The sequence below is a fragment of the Sinohyriopsis cumingii genome, chromosome 16 (assembly GCF_028554795.1).
Source record: "Sinohyriopsis cumingii isolate HCF-2022 chromosome 16, ASM2855479v2, whole genome shotgun sequence".
Classification (NCBI taxonomy): Eukaryota; Metazoa; Mollusca; class Bivalvia; order Unionida; family Unionidae; genus Sinohyriopsis; species Sinohyriopsis cumingii.
Window position 1 is genome coordinate 36,754,914 of NC_142976.1, and position 23,721 is coordinate 36,778,634.

At 35.6% G+C, this 23,721-nt stretch overlaps 1 protein-coding gene across 1 annotated transcript in view; it reads right to left on the reverse strand.

The window, feature by feature from the left end:
* The window catches only part of LOC149780214 (crystallin J1A-like), a 42,156-nt gene that overhangs the window by 13,260 nt on the left and 5,175 nt on the right, over positions 1–23,721 (reverse strand). Inside the window, exons 3-6 of the mRNA XM_089936971.1 lie at positions 20,968–21,066; positions 17,633–17,728; positions 11,724–11,880; positions 5,042–5,232 (exon numbers count right to left, since the gene is read on the reverse strand). Of these exons, the coding sequence (XP_089793097.1) occupies positions 5,043–5,232; positions 11,724–11,880; positions 17,633–17,728; positions 20,968–21,066 (542 nt within the window). The 3' untranslated portion in view covers position 5,042. The remainder of the gene's footprint in view (positions 1–5,041; positions 5,233–11,723; positions 11,881–17,632; positions 17,729–20,967; positions 21,067–23,721) is intronic.

A 23,721-nucleotide genomic window follows, 5' to 3' on the forward strand; every position in this document is an offset into this window, starting at 1 on the left:
ATAATTTCAGCTATATGAGCAGCATCTTTCAAAATTCCAACCTTTTTGCTCATCAACATAGGTCTCGATGTTGCTATGTATGCAAATCTTGAACTCTTCGACTACGATGAGTTGCATAAGCTTGTCATAATCTTTATCAATTTTTTTTTATTCGAACAACTTATCAAACAGTTGGTCTTTTTCCCTAGTAAATGTGACATGGGTTTGGCTAGTTTCTTCCTTATAATTCCTAAGCCTCTGTTGCTACGCCTCATGCACCAGCTCATAACCTCTCAAGATACAGGCTTTATGCACATCATAATCAGCACTCACTTCTAGTGAGAGTAAAGTACAAACTTCATGAGCTCTGCCAGCAAGTACACTCTGTAATAAAAAAGTCCAGTGTTCTCTTGGCCATTTCAAATTTTCACTACTTTCTCAAAATGTGGAAAATATTGATCTATTCTTTTTCTTTACAAGTGGTTAGTTACCTAAAATTTTTGGTAACATCAAAACCTGAACATTCATTGAGGGGAGGTCTTTCTGTTCTGCTTGCCTGTTCTAATTTTTTAATTTGAATTGCATTTAACTTTTGTCCTTTTGTCTTTGCATCTCTTTCTCCTTTTGTCTTTGAATTGATCTTTCTTCTTTTTGAAATTTATCTGCATCTATTTCTCCTTTTTGCATTTGCAATTTCATTTCCATCTCATTTTCTTCTTTTAAAGTTGAAGATTTCCTAGCTCTCTTTCCATCTGTTTTTAAAAAAATAATTTCAATTCTTTTATGTTCATTTCTGAGCCAGATAAACTAAAAAATTTCCTTTTCCACCAAATATTGGATCAGAACATTTACAATTTCTGGTTTTAATAAAGATGGATTTATGTCCAAAAAGAATAGTGACTGACAAGCTCCAGCAACTTGTCCTTTTCTAAACACTCCAACCCTTCCTGCATCAGACTGGAAACAAAACTCTCCACCCTAGATGACATTGTGGAAGCATGTTGGTTTCACTACTTGAAATAAAAATCTTGTTTGTAGATTACCACTACAATTTATAGTCATGAACAATGATTAAAAAACAATAAAGATATACACAATAACACCATACCCCTTCCAACAATGCAACCCTATGATACTGAAAATGTTGTATATATTTATATTCTTTGAATTTTTATTCAGATGAATGGTCATTAATACAAAAGAAAAATTAATTACCTTTTATAGTTGCTATACATTTAAAAAAGAAGAAGAAATAAATCTTTGGTATAGATGTAAATAATTCAAATACTGATGGATTAAAAAAATTATCTGACCATATCACATTCATGCATTTAGTTACTTGAATTTCTTAAGTATAAAAGTATCCAACAATAAATTTATGAGAAATCTACTGGTATAAACATTACACCATGCTGTAGAAATCTGTACAAATTGTACCATACCACAGAAATCTATATAAATTGTTATGCATATTTAATTTGTATTGTTTGTTGGCTTTTCTTAATGATCACATGTTATGTACATCTGTATTTTGCACCTGACCTTGTCCAAAATCAAGTTAATGGTGTACTTGACCAGTGACATATTTTGTAAAAGACATAATCTATAGTTAACACTTCTCCAAGATGACAATTAAACATTCAGATCATTAGTAATGGAGTTAAACATGCTTATATTTTTTAACTGAGTCTAGGACTTATGTTTTCCACTTGGAAATTCATAAATATGTTGACAACTTTGAATGTTATAGAGGAGGCTGACCTACATCCTGGCTCAATTATTGCATCATAGCTTTGTATATCAATGTTGTTTACTTGAAACATTGTCTTAAAATCTGAAGCAGAATCAGTCTTAATCTTGAGTTCAGTTTTTAATTTATTCAAATGATTATTCACTGGAATTAGATTTCACATGGCACTGATGCCTTTGAGTCACTGTATGCATGTATTAACATCAGATTTCACATAACACTGATGCCTTTGTGTGGCTATGTCCATGTATTAACATCAGATTTCACATAACACTGATGCCTTTGAGTGGCTATGTCCATGTATTAACATCAGATTTCACATAGCGTTGATGCCTTTGAGTCGCTGTGTCCATGTATTAACATCAGATTTCACATAGCATTGATGCCTTTGTGTGGCTGTGTCCGTGTATTAATTAACATCAGAATTTACATGGCAATAATGCCTTTGTGTAGCTGTGTCCATGTATTAACATAAAATTTTAACATAGCATTGATGCCTTTGTGTAGCTGTGTCCATGTATTAACATAAAATTTTAACATAGCATTGATGCCTTTGTGTGGCTGTGTCCATGTAATAACATCAGATTTCACATAGCATTGATGCCTTTGTGTGGCTGTGTCCATGTATTAATTAACATCAGAATTTACATGGCATTAATGCCTTTATGTAGCTGTGTCCATGTATTAACATAAAATTTTAACATAGCATTAACATAGCATTGATGCCTTTGTGTGGCTGTCTCCATGTATTAACATCAGATTTCACATAGCATTGATGCCTTTGTGTGGCTGTGTCCATGTATTAATTAGCATCAGAATTTACATGGCATTAATGCCTTTATGTAGCTGTGTCCATGTATTAACATAAAATTTTAACATAACATTGATGCCTTTGTGTGGCTGTCTCCATGGATGAACATCAGATTTCACATAGCATTGATGCCTTTGTGTGGCTGTGTCCGTGTATTAATTAACATCAGAATTTACATGGCATTAATGCCTTTGTGTGGCTGTATCTGTGTAATAACATCAGATTTCACATGGCATTAATGCCTTTGTGTAGCTGTATCCATGTATTAACATCAGATTTCACATGGCATTGATGCCTTTGTGTGGCTGTCTCCATGTATGAACATCAGATTTCACATAGCATTAATGCCTTTGTGTAGCTGTATCCATGTATAAACATCAGATTTTAACATCAGATTTAACACGGCATTGATGCTTTTTTGTGGTTGTATCCATGTAATAACATTTGATTTCACATGCCTTTGTGTGGTTGTATCCATGTATTAACATCAGATGTCACATGGCATTGATGCCTTTGTGTGGCTGTATCTGTGTAATAACATCAGACTCCACATAGCATTGATGCCCTTGTGTGGCTGTATCCATGTATTAACATCAGATTTTAACATCAGATTTCACATGGCACTGATGCCCTTTTGTGGCTGTACCTGTGCAATGATAACAGATTTCACACAGCACTGATGCTTTGTGTGGCTGTATCTATGTATTTAGATCAGAATTCACTTGGTACTAATGTCCTTGTGTGGCTGTAGTGTATCCATGTAATTTCACAAAGCAGGGTGGCCCTTTTGTGGCTGTATCTGTGTAAAAACATCAGATTTGACATGGCACTGATGACCGTTTGTGGCTGTATCCATATAATGATATCAGACTACACACAGCATTGATATCCTTGTGTCTTGCAACATTTATCCCTTTTCAGCGCTACACCCACACCATGTATTTGTATTGGCTGAAATCCAAAATTCCTGTCATGTTCTCTGCAGAAGTAAGCCATTTTTCAAGTAGAGAAATAATGTGCTCTTTTGGTATAATACATCTTATTCACTTGGTGTGACAGAAATGATGCATATATATTGTGCATGTTTGTGTGTGTGATTTGGATTTTTAATGTGGCTTTAAATAATTTTCGTTTGTATCACTACGATGTCACATCATAGCCCACCCAGTCCCATTATCCTGACACCAGGCTGACCAGTCCTAACTCTAACCTCTTAATGCTTAGCACCAAGTGACACAGCTGTTAGTACATGTACCATTTTTAAAAGTCTTTGGTATGACTCTGCCAGGGTTAGAACGTGCGACCTCCCACATCTTAGGCAGACACTCTAACCACTTAGGCTACTGGAGTGGTCTGCACACATCTTATTCACTCAGAATGACAGAAATGTTGCAAGTAACGTGGATTTTTGTCTGCTCCATGATAACTGGTGTTTATTGTCACATATATATCAATCAAACCGCGGCTCAGAATATGTAATTTTAAATATTTTCCTTTCCAACATCTGGTAGTAATTATTCCTTTAATTGATATCTATTATACTGGATCATTTTCAAATGGGGTTATTTTTCAACAGATCTTAGAAACTGGTTCTCTTATGAGACACTCATGTACATCAAACATTTTACACAAGCTGACACAGTGAGTGCACACTGTCCGGGAAAAGGAGCAAGTAACACCAACATACTGGATTGGTGTCTTCACTACATCAAACATTTTAAATAAGAAGACAGTGAGTGCACACTGTCCTGGAAAAGGAGTAAGTAACACCATCATACTGGTTTGGTGCCTTCACTACATCAAACATTCAAAATAAGCAGACACAGTGAGTGCACACTGTCCCAGAAAAGGAGCAAGTAACACCATCATACTGGTTTGGTGCTTTCACTACATCAAACATTCAAAATAAGCAGACACAGTGAGTGAGTGCACACTGTCCTGGAAAAGGAGCAAGTAAGACCATCATACTGGTTTGGTGTCTTCACTACATCAAACATTCAAAATAAGCAGACACAGTGAGTGCACACTGTCCCAGAAAAGGAGCAAGTAAGACCATCACACTGGTTTGGTGTCTTCACTACATCAAACATTCTACATAAGCTGACTGTCAGTGCACAATGAGACCATATACACTCATAGAAGTCACATAAAAACTGCAAAAACCCATTTCAATCACTGCATAATGAACCTGCAGATCTTGGCTGTTTAGGTGCAATCAGTAGAGCAAATAACATAAATCTTGATTTGATGGCACATTATGAACTGGCAGATCAGCATCTACACTGTTCGGGCTTGGACCTGACTTACACAAGAGTATACATGGTAATGCGGTAAATCCCCCTTATGGACAGCTCTAACAGAATATTGTAACTAATCTAGGAGGGTAGTTAGCAGCAGAATACTGAGGAAAACAACAAAAGCAAAACAATTAAAAACTGGCTGGATATGAAAAATGGATGCTGATAATGAGATAATATTTATTGGAGATTTGAGGTACTTACGTCAGTTCATTCCAAAATGTTTCACTGCTAATGCATGCTCTGTGGTCTTCTTCTGCAGAACATTGCTAAGAAGTCCTGCTAAGGTTGTGTCTAGATCCTGTGGATTTTCCCGATGTGGGTCTCTCAGCTGTTGGATAACCTTGTCAACAGCATCACTGCAGGGACCATGTAGAATATACTGTTCCAGCAACCTGATGATTCAATGATTTGATCTGAATTTGTAATCACCTGCACATAGCATGCACATGTGTATAGAGGACAGATGTGAATACAAATTAGTAACAATAGTTTTTACCTTAAAGTTCTTGATGGTTATATCCAAGACAATCAATAAAGTAAATATTGTATATGCTGTCTTAAAAGTCAAGTCCAACTGCAAACAACACAGACCCTGATCTACAACTGCGTAATACATTGGCAGATCAGTGTCTGTGTTGTTTGTTCTACTAATTACTTCTAACAAATTGCACACACTCAGATTTTCTAGCATAGTATGCAATGGCAGATCTGGTTCTGTGCAGTTTGCTGTTGTACTTAACTAATAAATGAGGATATGTGGCAGTTTACATTATTACAGGTGCCTTCTTTGACAGCAATCACTGATGATCCACATGCATGTCTGTACACACACAGCAATCACTCTGATTACCACATGCATGTCTGTGCAGACACAGCAATCACTCTGATGACCATATGCATGTATGTGCACACACATCAATCACTCTGATTACCACATGCATGTCTGTGCACACACAGCAATCACTCTGATTACCACATGCATGTCTGTGCACACACATCAATCACTCTCATTACCACATGCATGTCTATGCACACACATCAATCACTCTCATTACCACATCCATGTCTGTACACACACAGCTATTACTCTGATTACCACATGCATGTCTGTGCACACACAGCAATCACTGTGATTACCACATCCATGTCTGTGCACACACATCAATCACTCTAATGACCACATGCATGTCTGTGCACACACAGCAATCACTCTAATGACCACATGCATGTCTGTGCACACACAGCAATCACTCTAATTACCACATGCATGTCTGTGCACACACAGCAATCACTCTAATTACCACATGCATGTCTGTGCACACACAGTGATCACTTGGATGTCAGACACAGTCACAGCAATCATTCTGATGACCACATGCATATCTGTGCAGACACAACAATCACTCTGATTACCACATGCATGTCTGTGCAGACACAGTGATCACTTGGATGTCCACATGCATGTATGTGCACACAGAGCAATCACTCTGATGACCACATGTCTGTGCAGACACAGTGATCACTTGGATGTCCACATGCATGTCTGTACACACACACAGCAATCACTCTAATTACCACATGCATGTCTGTGCACACACAGCAATCACTCTAATTACCACATGCATGTCTGTGCAGACACAGCAATCACTCTGATGACCACATGTATATGCACACACAGTGTTCACTGATGACCATATGCATGTCTGTACACACACACAGCAATCACTATGATGTACAACACAGTGATCACTTGGATGTCCACATACATGTCTGTGCATACACAGAGTGGACACTGTTGACCACATGCATGTCTGTGCACACACACAATGATTGCTGATGACCACATGCATCAAACACTAGACAAAATCCAATATTTAAGATTCTTACTAGCTAAATTAACGGTAGACTTGACAAAAACTAGTTTTTTGTAAAGCAAGTACTTTGACAGCATATCTTTTGGTTTTGGTTTTGTGGAGTTTGATGCTATTTCTGAGCACATGATACATGGCGATCAGTATATTTGGCGTAAGAAGAACCTGGGTACAACCACTGACCCAGAGAAAGTACTGGCAAGCTTTCTCACATACAAGACAAGACTAGAACCTATGTGGACAAAGGTGAGATGTCAATGATCTGTAAATGTGAGTGCCACTCTGCCATTTAAGGCCCTTACAGCATATTGCAAAATAATCTGCCATTCAAGGCCTGTACAGCATATTGCAAAATACTCTGCAATACAAGGCCCTTACAGCATATTGCAAAATACTCTGCCATTCAAGGCCCTTACAGCATATTGCAAAATACTCTGCCATTCGAGGCCCTTACAGCATATTGCAAAATACTCTGCCATTCAAGGCCCTTACAGCATATTGCAAAATACTCTGCCATACAAGGCCCTTACAGCATACTGCAAAATACTCTGTCATACAAGGCCCTTACAGCATATTGCAAAATACTCTGCCATACAAGACCCTTACAGCATATTTCAAAATACTCTGCCATACAAGGCCCTTACAGCATATTTCAAAATACTCTGCCATACAAGGCCCTTACAGCATATTGCAAGACACTCTGCCATACAAGGCCCTTACAGCATATTGCAAAATACTCTGCCATTCAAGGCCCTTACAGCATATTGCAAAATACTCTGCCATTCAAGGCCCTTACAGCATATTGCAAAATACTCTGCCATACAAGGCCCTTACAGCATATTGCAAAATACTCTGCCATTCAAGGCCCTTACAGCATATTGCAAAATACTCTGCCATACAAGGCCCTTACAGCATACTGCAAAATACTCTGTCATACAAGGCCCTTACAGCATATTGAAAAATACTCTGCCATACAAGGCCCTTACAGCATATTTCAAAATACTCTGCCATACAAGGCCCTTACAACATATTTCAAAATACTCTGCCATTCAAGGCCCTTACAGCATATTGCAAAATACTCTGCCATTCAAGGCCCTTACAGCATATTGCAAACATGTAGCATGACATGTAGCATGATGTCCCACCCAGTCACATTATCCTGACACCAGGTCGACCAGTTTCAACACTAACCTCCTAATGCTGAGCGCCAAGCGAGGCAACTGTTAGTACCATTTTTATAAGTCTTTGGCATGACCCGTCCTGGGTTTGAATCTGCGACCTTCTGTATCCGAGGCAGACTCTAACCACTAGGCCATCAGTTCGGTCAAATATTTTCTAATTTAACAGTGATATTACACTGAATACAATACACAGTACTAGAATCATGAGAAAGGCTAGACTGCTACAAAAAATATTATTACAAAATGAGTTACTCATAAATGACTTAATGGGGAAAAATTATTTCTGAAAATACAATGTTAATTGAATAATTTTTAGGTAAATGTAAATGATTATCTGAAATAGACTTTAATTTAATAGGAATGTTTTTCAAAAGTATGAGTAGCATTAAGGTTCATGATATCAGTGAATCTTTCTGACCTAGATTTTATGAAGCTGGCACATGTTTATGTGTTATACTTCTAGCTTCTGAGATTTATGTGTTATAATTCTGGCTTCCGAGGTTAACTGATTATAATTCTAGCTTCCAAGTCAAAATTTGAAGATTTAAACACATAAAATCTAAACTTTGTGTCAAATTTTGGAACAGGTTTTCGCTTTATGTATAAATGAATTAGTTTATGGTCAATTACCTCCATCCATTATTTAAATTGTTTTGAGAACAATAACTGAAAATAAGAAGACAACTAAGATGATATATTTATTTTATGCTAGCCTGTCAATTATTGGATTTATTAACACTGATAACATTATGATCAAGAAATCTGACCTATTATTTTGTCACTGGTTTGGTCTGGTGGTAAATATAACCACCTATCATGTCAGAGTACTTAGTTAAAATCCAACAACATGCTTGTATTTTTTTCCACTTCTACAATTGTTTTTTTGTTTATGTGCTCTTCTGCCATGATTTGGGAGTGAAAAGTAAGCTATTACTTATGTCTTTCACACAAAACACAGCAGAACATGAGAGGTAACTGGCTGATTCCATCACACGGGATACCATAATAAATCTGCTACTTCAATCTGCTATAATTATTGCTAACCAATATATCTGAGCTGCTGACTAGGCTGCTCATCGTTTGAGGATTTGAAATTTTTTTGCAAGTGTCATTTTTTTCATTTTTGTGCTCATTAAAGACTGGATTTTACTGTTGTTCAAAACTATGCAAAGATCTTGTTACGTTGTTCTGAGGATTGAAAATGATTTGCCCTGATGATATGTCAATGGATGCCACATACTCCAGAATGGCGAATAGTGTTTGCAGCATGTGAAAAATATAAAATGCCCCCCCCCCATTGCTGCTGAACTACACAAACTAAAACCCTGTCAACCAGAATGACGAATGGTGTTTGCAGCATTTGAAAAATATAAAATGCTCCCCCCCCCTTGCTGCTGAACTACACAACTAAAATCATGTCAACCAGAATTTGAGAAATTTAGCTTTGCTTGGGCTTTGCCTATTTAACAGCAAAACTCTGATTCAAAAATTTAGCTTTCTTGGGCTTTGCCTATTCAACAGTAAAACCCTGTCAATCATGAGGTCAGAAATTTAGCTTTGCTTGGGCTTTGCATATTACAGATGACTCATCTTTCCCTGAAACAAAGCTGCATTGCCTTCAGAAATAATCATACTTCCATGCTGCTTCTAATTTTACCATTCCAATTACAGAAATCATCATACTTCAACACTGCTTCTAATTTTACCATTCCAATTACAGAAATAAATCATACTTCTAAACTGCTTTTAGTTTTACCATACCAGCAAAAGAAATAATCACATTTTGCAAAAGATTTTATGGAGTATATCCAACTCCAAGAAAACATTACTGATGATCACTAACTAGCCAATAATCTTTAATAAAGACTGCTTAAACATTTTCATTAAAGGCAATGAAGTGTAATAACTTCTGCTTGTTCAAAATTCATATCTGGTTTATTGAACTTCAAATGAACTGTGTTTTACCACATTGTGTACTTTATGTATACAAATTAGCCTAATGGGAACTACCACAGTGGTGCTCAAAGGCATAGTAAACAGAAAACCACCTTAGCTATTGTCAGTCAGTTCAATAATTTGTGGAGTCGTGGTTCTGGTTATTTATCTCTGATTGCCTTTACCTATTAATTGTCTCTATGAAAATTAACTGTATAAACTGTCTTTACCTTTTTAATGGCCCCTATGACAATTAACTGTATAAACTGACTTTACCTTTGAATGACCTCTATGACAATTAACTTTACAAACTGCCTTTACCTTTAAATAGCCTCTATGACAATTAACTGTATAAAATGTCTTTACCTTTAAATAGCCTCTATGACAATTAACTGTATAAACTGCCTTTACCTTTTAATGGTCTCTATGACAATTAACTGTATAAACTGTCTTTACCTTTAAACAGCCTCTATGACAATTAACTGTATAAAATGCCTTTACCTTTTAATGGTCTCTATGACAATTAACTTTATGAACTGTTTTTACCTTTAATGACCTCTATGACAATTAACTGTATAAACTGTCTTTACCTTTGAATGGCCTCTATGACAATTAACTGTATAAACTGTCTTTACCTTTTAATGGCCTCTAAGACAATTAACTGTATAAACCGTTTTTATCTTTTTAATGACATCTATGGCAACTAACTGTATAAGCTGTCTTGTTTTAGTGGCCTCTGTAACAATTAACTGTATAAAATGTCTTTGCCTTTAAACAGCCTCTATGAAAATTAACTGTATAAACTGTCTTTACCTTTAAACAGCCTCTATGACAATTAACTGTATAAACTGTCTTTACCTTTTTAATGACATCTATGGCAACTAACTGTATAAGCTGTCTTGTTTTAGTGGCCTCGATAACAATTAACTTTATAAACTGTCTTTACCTTTTAATGACATTTATGGCAATTAACTGTATGAACTGTCTTTACCTTTAAACAGCCTCTATGACAATTAACTGTATAAACTGTCTTTACCTTTAAACAGCCTCTATGACAATTAAATGTATAAACTGTCTTTACCTTTTAATGGCCTCTATGACAATTAACTATATAAACTGTCTTTACCTTTTTAATGACATCTATGGCAACTAACTGTATAAGCTGTCTTGTTTTAGTGGCCTCTATGACAATTAACTGTATAAACTGTTTTTACCTTTTTAATGACATCTATGGCAACTAACTGTATTAGCCGTCTTGTTTTAGTGGCCTCTCTGACAATTAACTATATAAACTGTCTTTGTATTTCAAGATGGCCTCTATGACAACTAACTGTATAAACTACCCAGGGTTATTGTATTCCATGAGTATTAAGCATGAAGCCATGTCATAGCTGTAAACTGCTGATACAATTACAAGTTATGGGTATATACAGTGGCATCAAAAAAAGTCTCTCTTTTCATAAGATTTACTGGCAATATTATTTTTATAAACACAACTTTTTCTGGGGAGTTTGGGAGTACCGGTAAACAATGTGATACATTGGTATCTGGCAGGCTAGCTCTATAATGAATGTCACACAACAAAACTCACTAAAAAATGAATAGAAAGGTAACTCTGCTAACATTTTGTGAAATTACATGTAAGGCTGGTCATTTAGGATTTGTTAGTATTATTCTGATCAGCTCAATAAAAACACTAAATAATAAATTGAAAAAACTGACAAAGCCAAAAACTATAAAGGTTGTGGCAGAAATGGCAGAATTTCCCTTTTCCAATATGGTCTATGCAATCTGTGTTGGTAGAGTGTGGGACTCATAAATTAAGGATCACTGGTTCGAAACCCACCCAATAAAGTCCAATAAATATCTGATAATCGAAAAACAAGTGTAAAATACCTTGCTGATGCTAGTCCTACAGCCACTGCAGTGTCCGAGTTTTGGGTCAGCCTTATAACCTCCTCCACACGAATCAACATATCTGGTTGTCCTGCATACAGTGCCACTGCAGACACAACTCTCGGGACACAATCTATCACTTCATCTGTCTCAGAGCCTGCATGTAGTAAAATAGATATAATATTGTATACAAATATTAATCTGGTCAACTGTCTCAGAGCCTGCATGTAGTAAAATAGATATAATATTGTAATACAAACATTAATCTGGTCAACTGTCTCAGAGCCTGCATGTAGTAAAATATATATAATATTGTAATACAAACAATAATCTGGTCATCTGTCCCAAAACCTGCTTGTAGTGAAATAGATATAATATTGTAATACAAACATTAATCTGGTCAACTGTCTCAGAGCCTGCATGTAGTAAAATATATATAATATTGTAATACAAACATTAATCTGGTCAACTGTCTCAGAGCCTAAATGTAGTAAAATAGATATAATATAGTAATACAAATATCAATCTGGTCATCTGTCCCAAAACCTGCTTGTAGTGAAATAGATATAATATTGTAATACAAACATTAATCTGGTCATGTCTCAGAGCCTGCATGTAGTAAAGTAGATATAATATTGTAATACAAATATCAATCTGGTCATCTGTCCCAAAACCTGCTTGTAGTGAAATAGATATAATATTGTAATACAAACATTAATCTGGTCAACTGTCCCAAAGCCTAAATGTAGTAAATAGATATAATACTGTAAACCAGTCTAATACTAATCAGGTCAACTGTCTCAGAGCCTGAATGTAGTAAATAGATATAATACTGTAATACAGTCTAACATTAATTACTGAGACTCTCTGAGATCTGAGACACATATTACACATATTTTGTCTGTAGAAATGATCATCTGGATGAATGGTTTATACAACCTTAAAGTATTTTTCAAGGACCTTTCAAAGGGCTTCAGAAAGTTTTCAAGGTGTATTTTTTTCATACAGAAACTGAACTATCTCAATATGTCACTTTGTAAATTGGTCCAAAAGTAAAAGAAAAACACATGATTGTGTCACTACAGCAACGGGACACAACTACATCTGGTAACTACTGGTGTAATGTCTTTTGATTCACCCAAATTATACCTCATTTTAATTATTTATTCATTATTAGTGGCAAATATGTAAATAAAGATATTCTGGATTTAAAAATGATATATTTTGTTAAATTAAACGTTTTGTATTCCATAAGATAAATTCAAGGAGTTTTCAAGGAAAACACCAACTTTTAAAGTTCATGGAGTTTTCAAGGTAACATAGTATTTGAGGGTCAAGAACTGCCTCGTATATCAGAAACCCTTGCGTCACCAAGTCATCTCAGTGGTGGAGAATGAATGGCTATCTGTTGTGAATTGGCATGCATAATGCAAATAAATATATATACCCAAAATGTTTACCTTATATTACATATTAACATAATTTACTATGACAAAGAGAAGATGTTCTAGTTTATTTTTATTATACAAGCTCCCTAAACAATTTCTTTATCCTCGAAGAATTCTGGATCTTAAATGTAATTCTTGATTGTTAAAATATAAAATATCTTTTATCTTTTTTTAGAAAATCTTTTCATGTAAAGACTGATGAAACCTATTGGAAAACTTCAATGCAGAATGACTGAAAAGTGATGAAACCAATTTGAAAAAAAATGAATTCACAGAGAATTAACAGCCGAGTCATACCAAAGACTTATAGAAATGGTAATAACAGCAGCCTTGCTTGGCACTCAGCATTAAAAGGTTAGTTTTTTGGACTGTTTGGCCAGGTGTCAGGATAATGTGACTGGGTGGGACATCATGCTACATGTCTGCAGCATGATGCCCCATTGCTAAACATCACTATAAACTGCCACAATGCAGACATTGTAGTGATATAATTGAAAAATTGTTAAAGCTACGTTAAAAATCCAAATTATACACATTTAACACACACACACTCACAGTGGCTGAATAGTGATAAAACCCATTTGGAAAACATGAATGCAGAGCGACTGAAACCAGATGAAACCCTTTGGGAAAAGATGAAGACAGAGTGACTGAAACCAGATGAAATCCATTGGGAAACTTGAATGAAGAGTGACATGACACCACATGAAAGCCACTGGAAACCTTGAATGCAGAGTGACAAGACACCATATGAAAGCCACTGGAAAACTTGAATGCAGAGTGACAAGACACCATATGAAAGCCACTGGAAAACTTGAATGCAGAGTGACTGACACCATATGAAAGCCACTGGAAAACTTGAATGCAGAGTGACAAGACACCATATGAAAGCCACTGGAAAACTTGAATGCAGAGTGACTGACACCATATGAAAGCCACTGGAAAACTTGAATGCAGAGTGACATGACACCATATGAAAGCCACTGGAAAACTTGAATGCAGAGTGACAAGACACCATATGAAAGCCACTGGAAAACTTGAATGCAGAGTGACAAGACACCATATGAAAGCCACTGGAAAACTTGAATGCAGAGTGACTGACACCATATGAAAGCCACTGGAAAACTTGAATGCAGAGTGACATGACACCATATGAAAGCCACTGGAAAACTTGAATGCAGAGTGACAAGACACCATATGAAAGCCACTGGAAAACTTGAATGCAGAGTGACTGACACTATATGAAAGCCACTGGAAAACTTGAATGCAGAGTGACTGAAACCAGATGAAACCCTTTAGGAAAAGATGAAGACAAAGTAACTGACACCAGATGAAATCCATTGGGAAACTTGAATGCAGAGTGACAAGACACCATATGAAAGCCACTGGAAAACTTGAATGCAGAGTGACATGACACCATATGAAAGCCACTGGAAAACTTGAATGCAGAGTGACTGAAACCAGACGAAACCCTTTGGGAAAAGATGAAGACAGTGACTGACACCAGAGGAAAGCCACTGGAAAACTTGAATGTAGAGTGACATGACACCACATGAAAGCCACTGGCAAACTTAAATGCAGAGTGACTGACACCATATGAAAGTCACTGGATAACCTGAATGCAGTGTGAGTGATACCAGATGAAAGCCAGTGGAAAACTTGAATGCAGAGTGACTGACACCACATGAAAGCCACTGGAAAACTTGAATGCAGAGTGACATGACACCACATGAAAGCCACTGGAAAACTTGAATGCAGAGTGACTGACACCACATGAAAGTCACTGGAAAACTTGAATGCAGTGTGAGTGATACCAGATGAAAGCCAGTGGAAAACTTGAATGCAGAGTGACATGATACCAGATGAAAGCCACTGGAAAACTTGAAAGCAGAGTGACTGACACCAGATGAAAGCCACTGGTAAACTTGAATGCAGAGTGACATGACACCACATGAAAGCCACTGGAAAACTTGAAAGCAGAGTGACTGACACCAGATGAAAGCCACTGGTAAACTTGAATGCAGAGTGACATGACACCACATGAAAGCCACTGGAAAACTTGAAAGCAGAGTGACTGACACCAGATGAAAGCCACTGGTAAACTTGAATGCAGAGTGACATGACACCACATGAAAGCCACTGGAAAACTTGAAAGCAGAGTGACTGACACCAGATGAAAGCCACTGGAAAACTTGAAAGCAGAGTGACATGACACCACATGAAAGCCACTGGAAAACTTGAATGCAGAGTGACTGACACCAGATGAAAGCCACTGGAAAACTTGAAGGCAGAGTGACTGAAATCTGATTAAAGTACAATAAGTATATTTGGTAATTAATGTACTAACTGTGCTAGAGAGAGTGGTGGCTGAAACCTGTGCTGTAAGACACTAATAAATAAAACTGAGCAAGCCATTCACTATTTCAAGATAACCAAGACTGAAAAAAAAGTATAATTAGCTTTCCAATATGGTTCAGCTGACAAAAAGGTACAGCAGTATCTTTTCATGCCCTTTAACATGTAGTATTTATCTATCCAAAGAAATTGCAATTATTTTTTTCAACTTCATCTTTTTGTAGAAAAGTTTTTTATTCTTTAAACTTTTGTAATTTTTACACTTTAGATTCAGCTGATGATTCAATTAACAATTGTTACTTATAATCATTGCACCTCCCCAAAGTTCATATATATGGATGTACCATATGTAGCTGCTAATAAGTCAAGTCCAACTGCAAACTGCACAGACCAAGATCTGCAGTCATATAATGTGCCATCAGATCTGGATCTGTGCAGTTTGTTTAGAGGAAACAGTAACACAAACAACAACAACCCTGTCTTTCAGAGCATTATGAAGTGGCAGATCAGGGGTCGGTGTTGTTTGCAATGGCAGATCAGGGGTCTGTGTTGCTTGCAATGGCAGATCAGGGGTCTGTGTTGTTTGCAATGGCAGACCAGGGGTCTGTGTTGTTTGCAATGGCAGATCAGGGGTCTATGTTGTTTGCAATGGCAGATCAGGGGTCTGTGTTGTTTGCAATGGCAGACCAGGGGTCTGTGTTGTTTGCAATGGCAGATCAGGGGTCTGTGTTGTTTGCAATGGCAGACCAGGGGTCTGTGTTGTTTGCAATGGCAGATCAGGGGTCTATGTTGTTTGCAATGGCAGAGCAGGGATCTATGTTGTTTGCTCTTGGACGTAACTTACAAATGAGTATGTACAGTACAACTGTGATCAAAAAGTAGTTGACATACATGAAAAGTAAACAAAAAGTGTATGAGATACTGTGTATGGGGAATTTCCATGCTGCTTATTTTCAAGATGATATACTGTGTATGGGGAATTTCCATGTTGCTTATTTTCAAGATGAGATACTGTGTGTGGGGAATTTCCATGCTGCTTATTTTCAAGAAGAGATACTGTGTATGGGAAATTTCAGTGTTGCTTATTTTCAAGACGAGATACTGTGTATGGGGAATTTCCATGTATTTTCAAGATGAGATACTGTGTATGGGGAATTTCAATGTTGCTTATTTTCAAGATGAGATACTGTGTATGGGGAATTTCCATGCTGTTTATTTTCAAGGTGAGATACTGTGTATGGGGAATTTCCATGTTGCTTATTTTCACTATGAGATACTGTGTATGGGGAATTTCCATGCTGTTTATTTTCAAGACGAGATACTACATATGGGGAATTTCCATGCTGTTTATTTTCAAGATGAAATATTGTATATGGGGAATTTCCATGCTGCTTATTTTCAAGATGAGATACTGTGTATGGGGAATTTCCATGTATTTTCAAGATGAGATACTGTGTATGGGGAATTTCCATGTATTTTCAAGACAAGATACTGTGTATGGGGAATTACCATGTTGCTAATTTCGAGGTGAGATACTGTTTATGGGGAATTTCCATGTATTTTCAAGATGAGATACTGTGTATGGGGAATTTCATATGTATTTTCAAGATGAGATACTGTGTATAGGGAATTTCCATGTATTTTCAAGATCAGATACTGTGTATGGGGAAATCCCATGTTGCTTATTTTCAAGATGAGATTCTGTGTATGGGGAATTCCCATGTTGCTTATTTTCAAGATGAGATACTGTGTATGGGGAATTCCCATGTTGCTTATTTTCAAGATGAGACAATGTTTTATGGGGAATTCCCATGTTGCTTATTTTTAAGATGAGATACTGTGTAAAGGGAATTTCCATGTATTTTCAAGATGAGATACTGTGTATGGGGAATTCCCATGTATTTTCAATACTTTCCTGAACAAATCACAAATTGCAACAATTTTTATTGTATCGGATTGGATTTAAATATTTTTAAATTTGTGAAAATTTGTGAAAATTTAAAATGTTAATTTTTTTCAAAATTCTGATACCTGTGAAATGCTTACAATGCTAAAACTCCAACACAAATAATATCTTGTTTTTGAAATAAATCAATCTTAAACAACCTGTCTTTTCCAAGCCTTGACTGTAATTCTTTAGGAAGTCCTTAATACTTCCATTACGCCATGGTCCTTTGATTGGCAAAGACTGGCTGCCTGCCACTGGAAAAGATAGAGACATTTCATAACCTTGATAATTAACCCCAGTACACCATAAAATAAATGAATGCACAAAAAAAGTATAAAAAGTGAAGCATGAAACAGGTAAATGTGAACTTACAGAGGTGTTGAACTCACAGATGCATCTATTCAATAAGCATGAAACAGGTAAATGTGAACTTACAAACTGATGAAAGCATGTGTGTGTGTGCGTGTGTGTGTGTGTGTACCAGTATGCATAAAGTCTGAGTAAAGGTGGTATTTATTAGTATTATCCTGTATCACACCATGGGAATAGCAGATTACACATTAAGGTGATATTAGTATTATTATGCATCACACCTTGGAATAGCAAATCATACTACTTGTATATGTGGAATTAGTGTTATTCTGTATCGCACCTTGTAATAAGTTATTACACTACTTGTAAAGGTGGTATTAGTATTATTCTGTATCACATCTTAGAATAGCAGATTACATGTAAAGGTGGTATTAGTGTTATCATGTATCACACCTTGGAATAGCAGATTACACTACTTGTAAAGTGGTATTAGCATTAGAATTATTCTGTATTACAGCCTGAAATAGCAGATTACACAACTTGTAAAGTGGTATTAGTATTATTCTGTATCACATCTTGGAATAGCAGATTACATGTAAAGGTGGTATTAGTGTTATCATGTATCACACCTTGGAATAGCAGATTACACTACTTGTAAAGTGGTATTAGCATTAGAATTATTCTGTATTACAGCCTGAAATAGCAGATTACACAACTTGTAAAGTGGTATTAGTATTATTCTGTATCACATCTTGGAATAGCAGATTACATGTAAAGGTGGTATTAGTGTTATCATGTATCACACCTTGGAATAGCAGATTACACTACTTGTAAAGTGGTATTAACATTAGAATTATTCTGTATTACAGCCTGAAATAGCAGATTACACAACTTGTAAAGTGGTATTAGCATTATCCTGTATCACATCTTGGAATAGCAGATTACACTACTTGTAAAAGTTGTATTAACATTATCCTGTATCACATCTTAGAATAGCAAATTACAATACTTGTAAAAGTGGTATTAGCATTATAATTATTCTGTATTACAGCCTGAAATAGCAGATTACACAACTTGTAAAGTGGTATTAGCATTATTCTGTATTACACCTTGGGATAGCAGATTACACAACTTGTAAAGTGGTATTAGCATTAGAATTATTCTGTATTACAGCCTGAAATAGCAGATTACACAACTTGTAAAGTGGTATTAGTATTATTCTGTATCACATCTTAGAATAGCAGATTACATGTAAAGGTGGTATTAGTGTTATCATGTATCACACATTGGAATAGCAAATCATACTACTTGTATATGTGGAATTAGTGTTATTCTGTATCGCACCTTGTAATAAGTTATTACACTACTTGTAAAGGTGGTATTAGTATTATTCTGTATCACATCTTAGAATAGCAGATTACATGTAAAGGTGGTATTAGTGTTATCATGTATCACACCTTGGAATAGCAGATTACACTACTTGTAAAGTGGTATTAGCATTAGAATTATTCTGTATTACAGCCTGAAATAGCAGATTACACTACTTGTAAAGTGGTATTAGCATTAGAATTATTCTGTATTACAGCCTGAAATAGCAGATTACACAACTTGTAAAGTGGTATTAGCATTAGAATTATTCTGTATTACAGCCTGAAATAGCAGATTACACAACTTGTAAAGTGGTATTAGTATTATTCTGTATCACATCTTGGAATAGCAGATTACATGTAAAGGTGGTATTAGTGTTATCATGTATCACACCTTGGAATAGCAGATTACACTACTTGTAAAGTGGTATTAACATTAGAATTATTCTGTATTACAGCCTGAAATAGCAGATTACACAACTTGTAAAGTGGTATTAGCATTATCCTGTATCACATCTTGGAATAGCAGATTACACTACTTGTAAAGTGGTATTAACATTAGAATTATTCTGTATTACAGCCTGAAATAGCAGATTACACAACTTGTAAAGTGGTATTAGCATTATCCTGTATCACACCTTGGAATAGCAGATTACACTACTTGTAAAGTGGTATTAGCATTAGAATTATTCTGTATTACAGCCTGAAATAGCAGATTACACAACTTGTAAAGTGGTATTAGCATTATCCTGTATCACATCTTGGAATAGCAGATTACACTACTTGTAAAAGTTGTATTAACATTATCCTGTATCACATCTTAGAATAGCAAATTACAATACTTGTAAAAGTGGTATTAGCATTATAATTATTCTGTATTACAGCCTGAAATAGCAGATTACACAACTTGTAAAGTGGTATTAGCATTATTCTGTATTACACCTTGGGATAGCAGATTACACAACTTGTAAAGTGGTATTAGCATTAGAATTATTCTGTATTACAGCCTGAAATAGCAGATTACACAACTTGTAAAGTGGTATTAGCATTAGAATTATTCTGTATTACAACCTGAAATAGCAGATTACACAACTTGTAAAGTGGTATTAGCATTAGAATTATTCTGTATTACAGCCTGAAATAGCAGATTACACTACTTGTAAAGTGGTATTAGCATTATTCTGTATTACACCTTGAAATAGCAGATTACACTACTTGTAAAAGTTGTATCAGTATTATTCTGTATTACACCTTGAAATAGCAGAGAACACTACTTGTAAAAGTGATATTAGCATTATTCTGTATCACACCTTGAAATAGCAGATTACACTACTTGTAAAGTGGTATTAGCATTATTCTGTATTACACCTTGAAATAGCAGATTACACTACTTGTAAAAGTTGTATCAGTATTATTCTGTATTACACCTTGAAATAGCAGAGAACACTACTTGTAAAAGTGATATTAGCGTTATTCTGTATCACACCTTGGAGTAGCAGATTACACTACTTGTAAAAGCTGTATCAGTATTATTCTGTATTAAACATTTTTTCCAATGTGTATTTCTATAATCCAAAAAATGATTGGCCCAGGCTCCATGTTCAATCACCATATACAAATTCCTTGATATCATGCACTACCTTTCTCCTTAGAAAGGACATTCAGAGGGCAATAAATCGTGTCCTTTATGGACAAATATTCTTAAAGACAGGCAGAATAGACTTGAGAAATTAATACATTGAGTTAGAAGATGTCATTTATGAAACAACTGACAATTAGAAGGTGTTTACTATGCTGCTACTCCCTGAACTTACCTGATTGGTCTTTGTATATAGCATTTCTTGGGCTTTCATAGGGTGAATCAGGACCAAAGGTGATGTAGAATGACTCCTGAAGTTTCTTTATGTTGACACCTAGTAACACAAAATGATGACACATGTCATAAGTTTTATTTCCTTTCTAGTTAGATCTTTTTCAGTAATATTATTTTATTTAACATATATCTCCCAATACAACCCCAATTAAACTTTATGACAAGCCCGTATGTGCATAAATTTCATTCAAGAATTTTTTTCCAATAATAAGCCTCCACCCTTCAAGAAACATACATCTGCTCATGGGTTTATCAAAGAAGAAAATGCTGTATTGTACCTTGTGCAAGAATACAGATTTAATTTAAGCCACAGAAAAAACCTGTCTCAAGAAACCACAGTTTTGGAAGATCACCTGTCATGAAAGATCGGAGTTTATCTACACAGATGAGTGCTTTATGTGTTAATCTCTAAGGGAAGACCAGCTGTCTTGAGAGACTATTTTCCGGTGTCAGAAGAGAGTTGTCTTCCCTAAAAACAAGTGTCGCTGTAGTATTGTGTAAATCCAGTGTTTTTAAAATGACTCCAGTTCTTTAAAGTAGTCCACTTTTGCAAAATAAGCACTGGCTAAGCAGCTTGAAATTATATGATCATTATATTATGATATCATCAATATAACATCATATTTTACTTCAGTTGGAACATTAAAAGAGAGTCAAATAACTTCTACTCACTGAAAGAAACTTGGAGGTAATTAGGGACACTTCCCAAATTGGTTAGTTTTTGGCAGATGTGGATGAGTGAAGAATATATCATTTGTATGACAGGTGTTGTAAATAAGACTCAATAAAATATCTGCACTTTTATTTTTTGTAATTATTGCAACGCTTGATGAAAAACTTAAATAAATCATTCGGTTTCAATGGCCTCCAACTATTGCTAACAGTGCTATTAGTGACGACATGTCACTTGGTCATTGTGATGTCAATGACATTACAATGATATAATAACAATGAAGGCCTTAAAGGCAGTTAAAAATGGCCACATCTGATGTCTTGTACAATCTTGCAGTGTAAAAGGCTGAGTGTTTTACATGTTTATACCTATGTTTATATCATAGCACAATGTGTTTGTGTGTGTGTGTGTGTGTGATTTGGATTTTTAACGTAGCTTTAAAAATTTCCCAGGCAAATCACTATCTTGTCTGCAGTGTGGCATTTTATAGTGATGCCTAGCACTGGGGCATCATGTCGCAGACATGTAGCATCGTCTTCACCCAGTCATATTATCCTGACACCAGACCAACCAGTCCTAACACTAACCTCTTAATGATGAGTGCCAAGCGAGGCAGCTGTCAGTACCATTTATTTTTAATTCTCTGGTATGACTCTGCTGGGGTTCAAACCCATGACCTCCCACATCCAAGGCGCACGCTCTAACCACTTAGGCCAACAAAGTGGTTCTATATCACAATGAAGAACCTATATGCAAAGTGACGTGGTTACAAATTCTGTCTCGTATTAAATAATAAAAAAGAAAAATTTGTACACAATTTGAATATTCACAATAACAGTACTATAAAAATAAAATGATAAAATGATAAAAGGTATATGAGACCTTGGATAGCAATTTATGACTGCTGTAAATCAACCACATAGTAGTGTGATGTGGATCATCAATGTGATGTCAACAATCAATAATTATATCACACTAAAACATTCATTCACCAATATATCTTTTACTTTGTGTATCTGATATGAGGAATCTTCAACCAGCATAAATTTAATGCAATTTTTTAAAACTCATTTAGCTGTTATTTATGGTCAATTTGTGACATGTTACTTTTTCCATACTCCTGTATGGGCAATTTGTGACATGTTACATTTTCCATACTCTTGTATGGGCAATTTGTGACATGTTATGTTTTTCATACTCTTGTATGGGCAATTTGTGACATGTTACTTTTTCCATACTCTTGTATGGGCAATTTGGGACACGTGATGTTTTCCATACTCTTGTATGGGCAATTTGGGACATGTTACATTTTCCATACTCTTGTATGGGCAATTAGTGACAGGGTACATTGTTACATACTCTGTAAAGTTTAATTTCAAAATAAAAATAGTGCTTGAAAATGCACACTAAAATGTACATTTTTTTATTGTGGACTGAAAGGACACCAGTCTTTTTTATAAACACTAAATACTCCAACTGTTTCACAAGGGATGATCCTTAAGAAATCCTGTTTTTTTTATTAAAAATTTCAATACGCATATATCAGGGTTGTCATCAACTTTAAATATACATATATCAGGATTGTCATCATTATTCAATATACATACATCAGGGTTGTCAATTTTCAAAACAGGAAGAAAGCTTTCTCATAATCAAAAGCTCCCACTAAAATGAATAATCCTATCAAGTCTCAGGACTTTATATACAACAGTGTCAAAGAAACTGAGATGAATGTGAAAACTAAACATAATCACAGAAGCATAACATGTGGGTCATTTTGACCTACTTTGGTCTGTGGTTTAATAGTATTCATGAAAATGAATACACTCATAAAGTTTCATGACTGTGCATACAGTAGTTCCAGAGAAACTGAGCTAAATGCAAAAACTTAATATAATTAATGGAGCATGAAATATGGGTCACTCTGACCTACTTTGGCTTATAGTGAATAGTACCATCCAACATATATATACACTCATCAAGTTTCATGGCTATGCAAAACAACATCAGAGAAACAAGCCA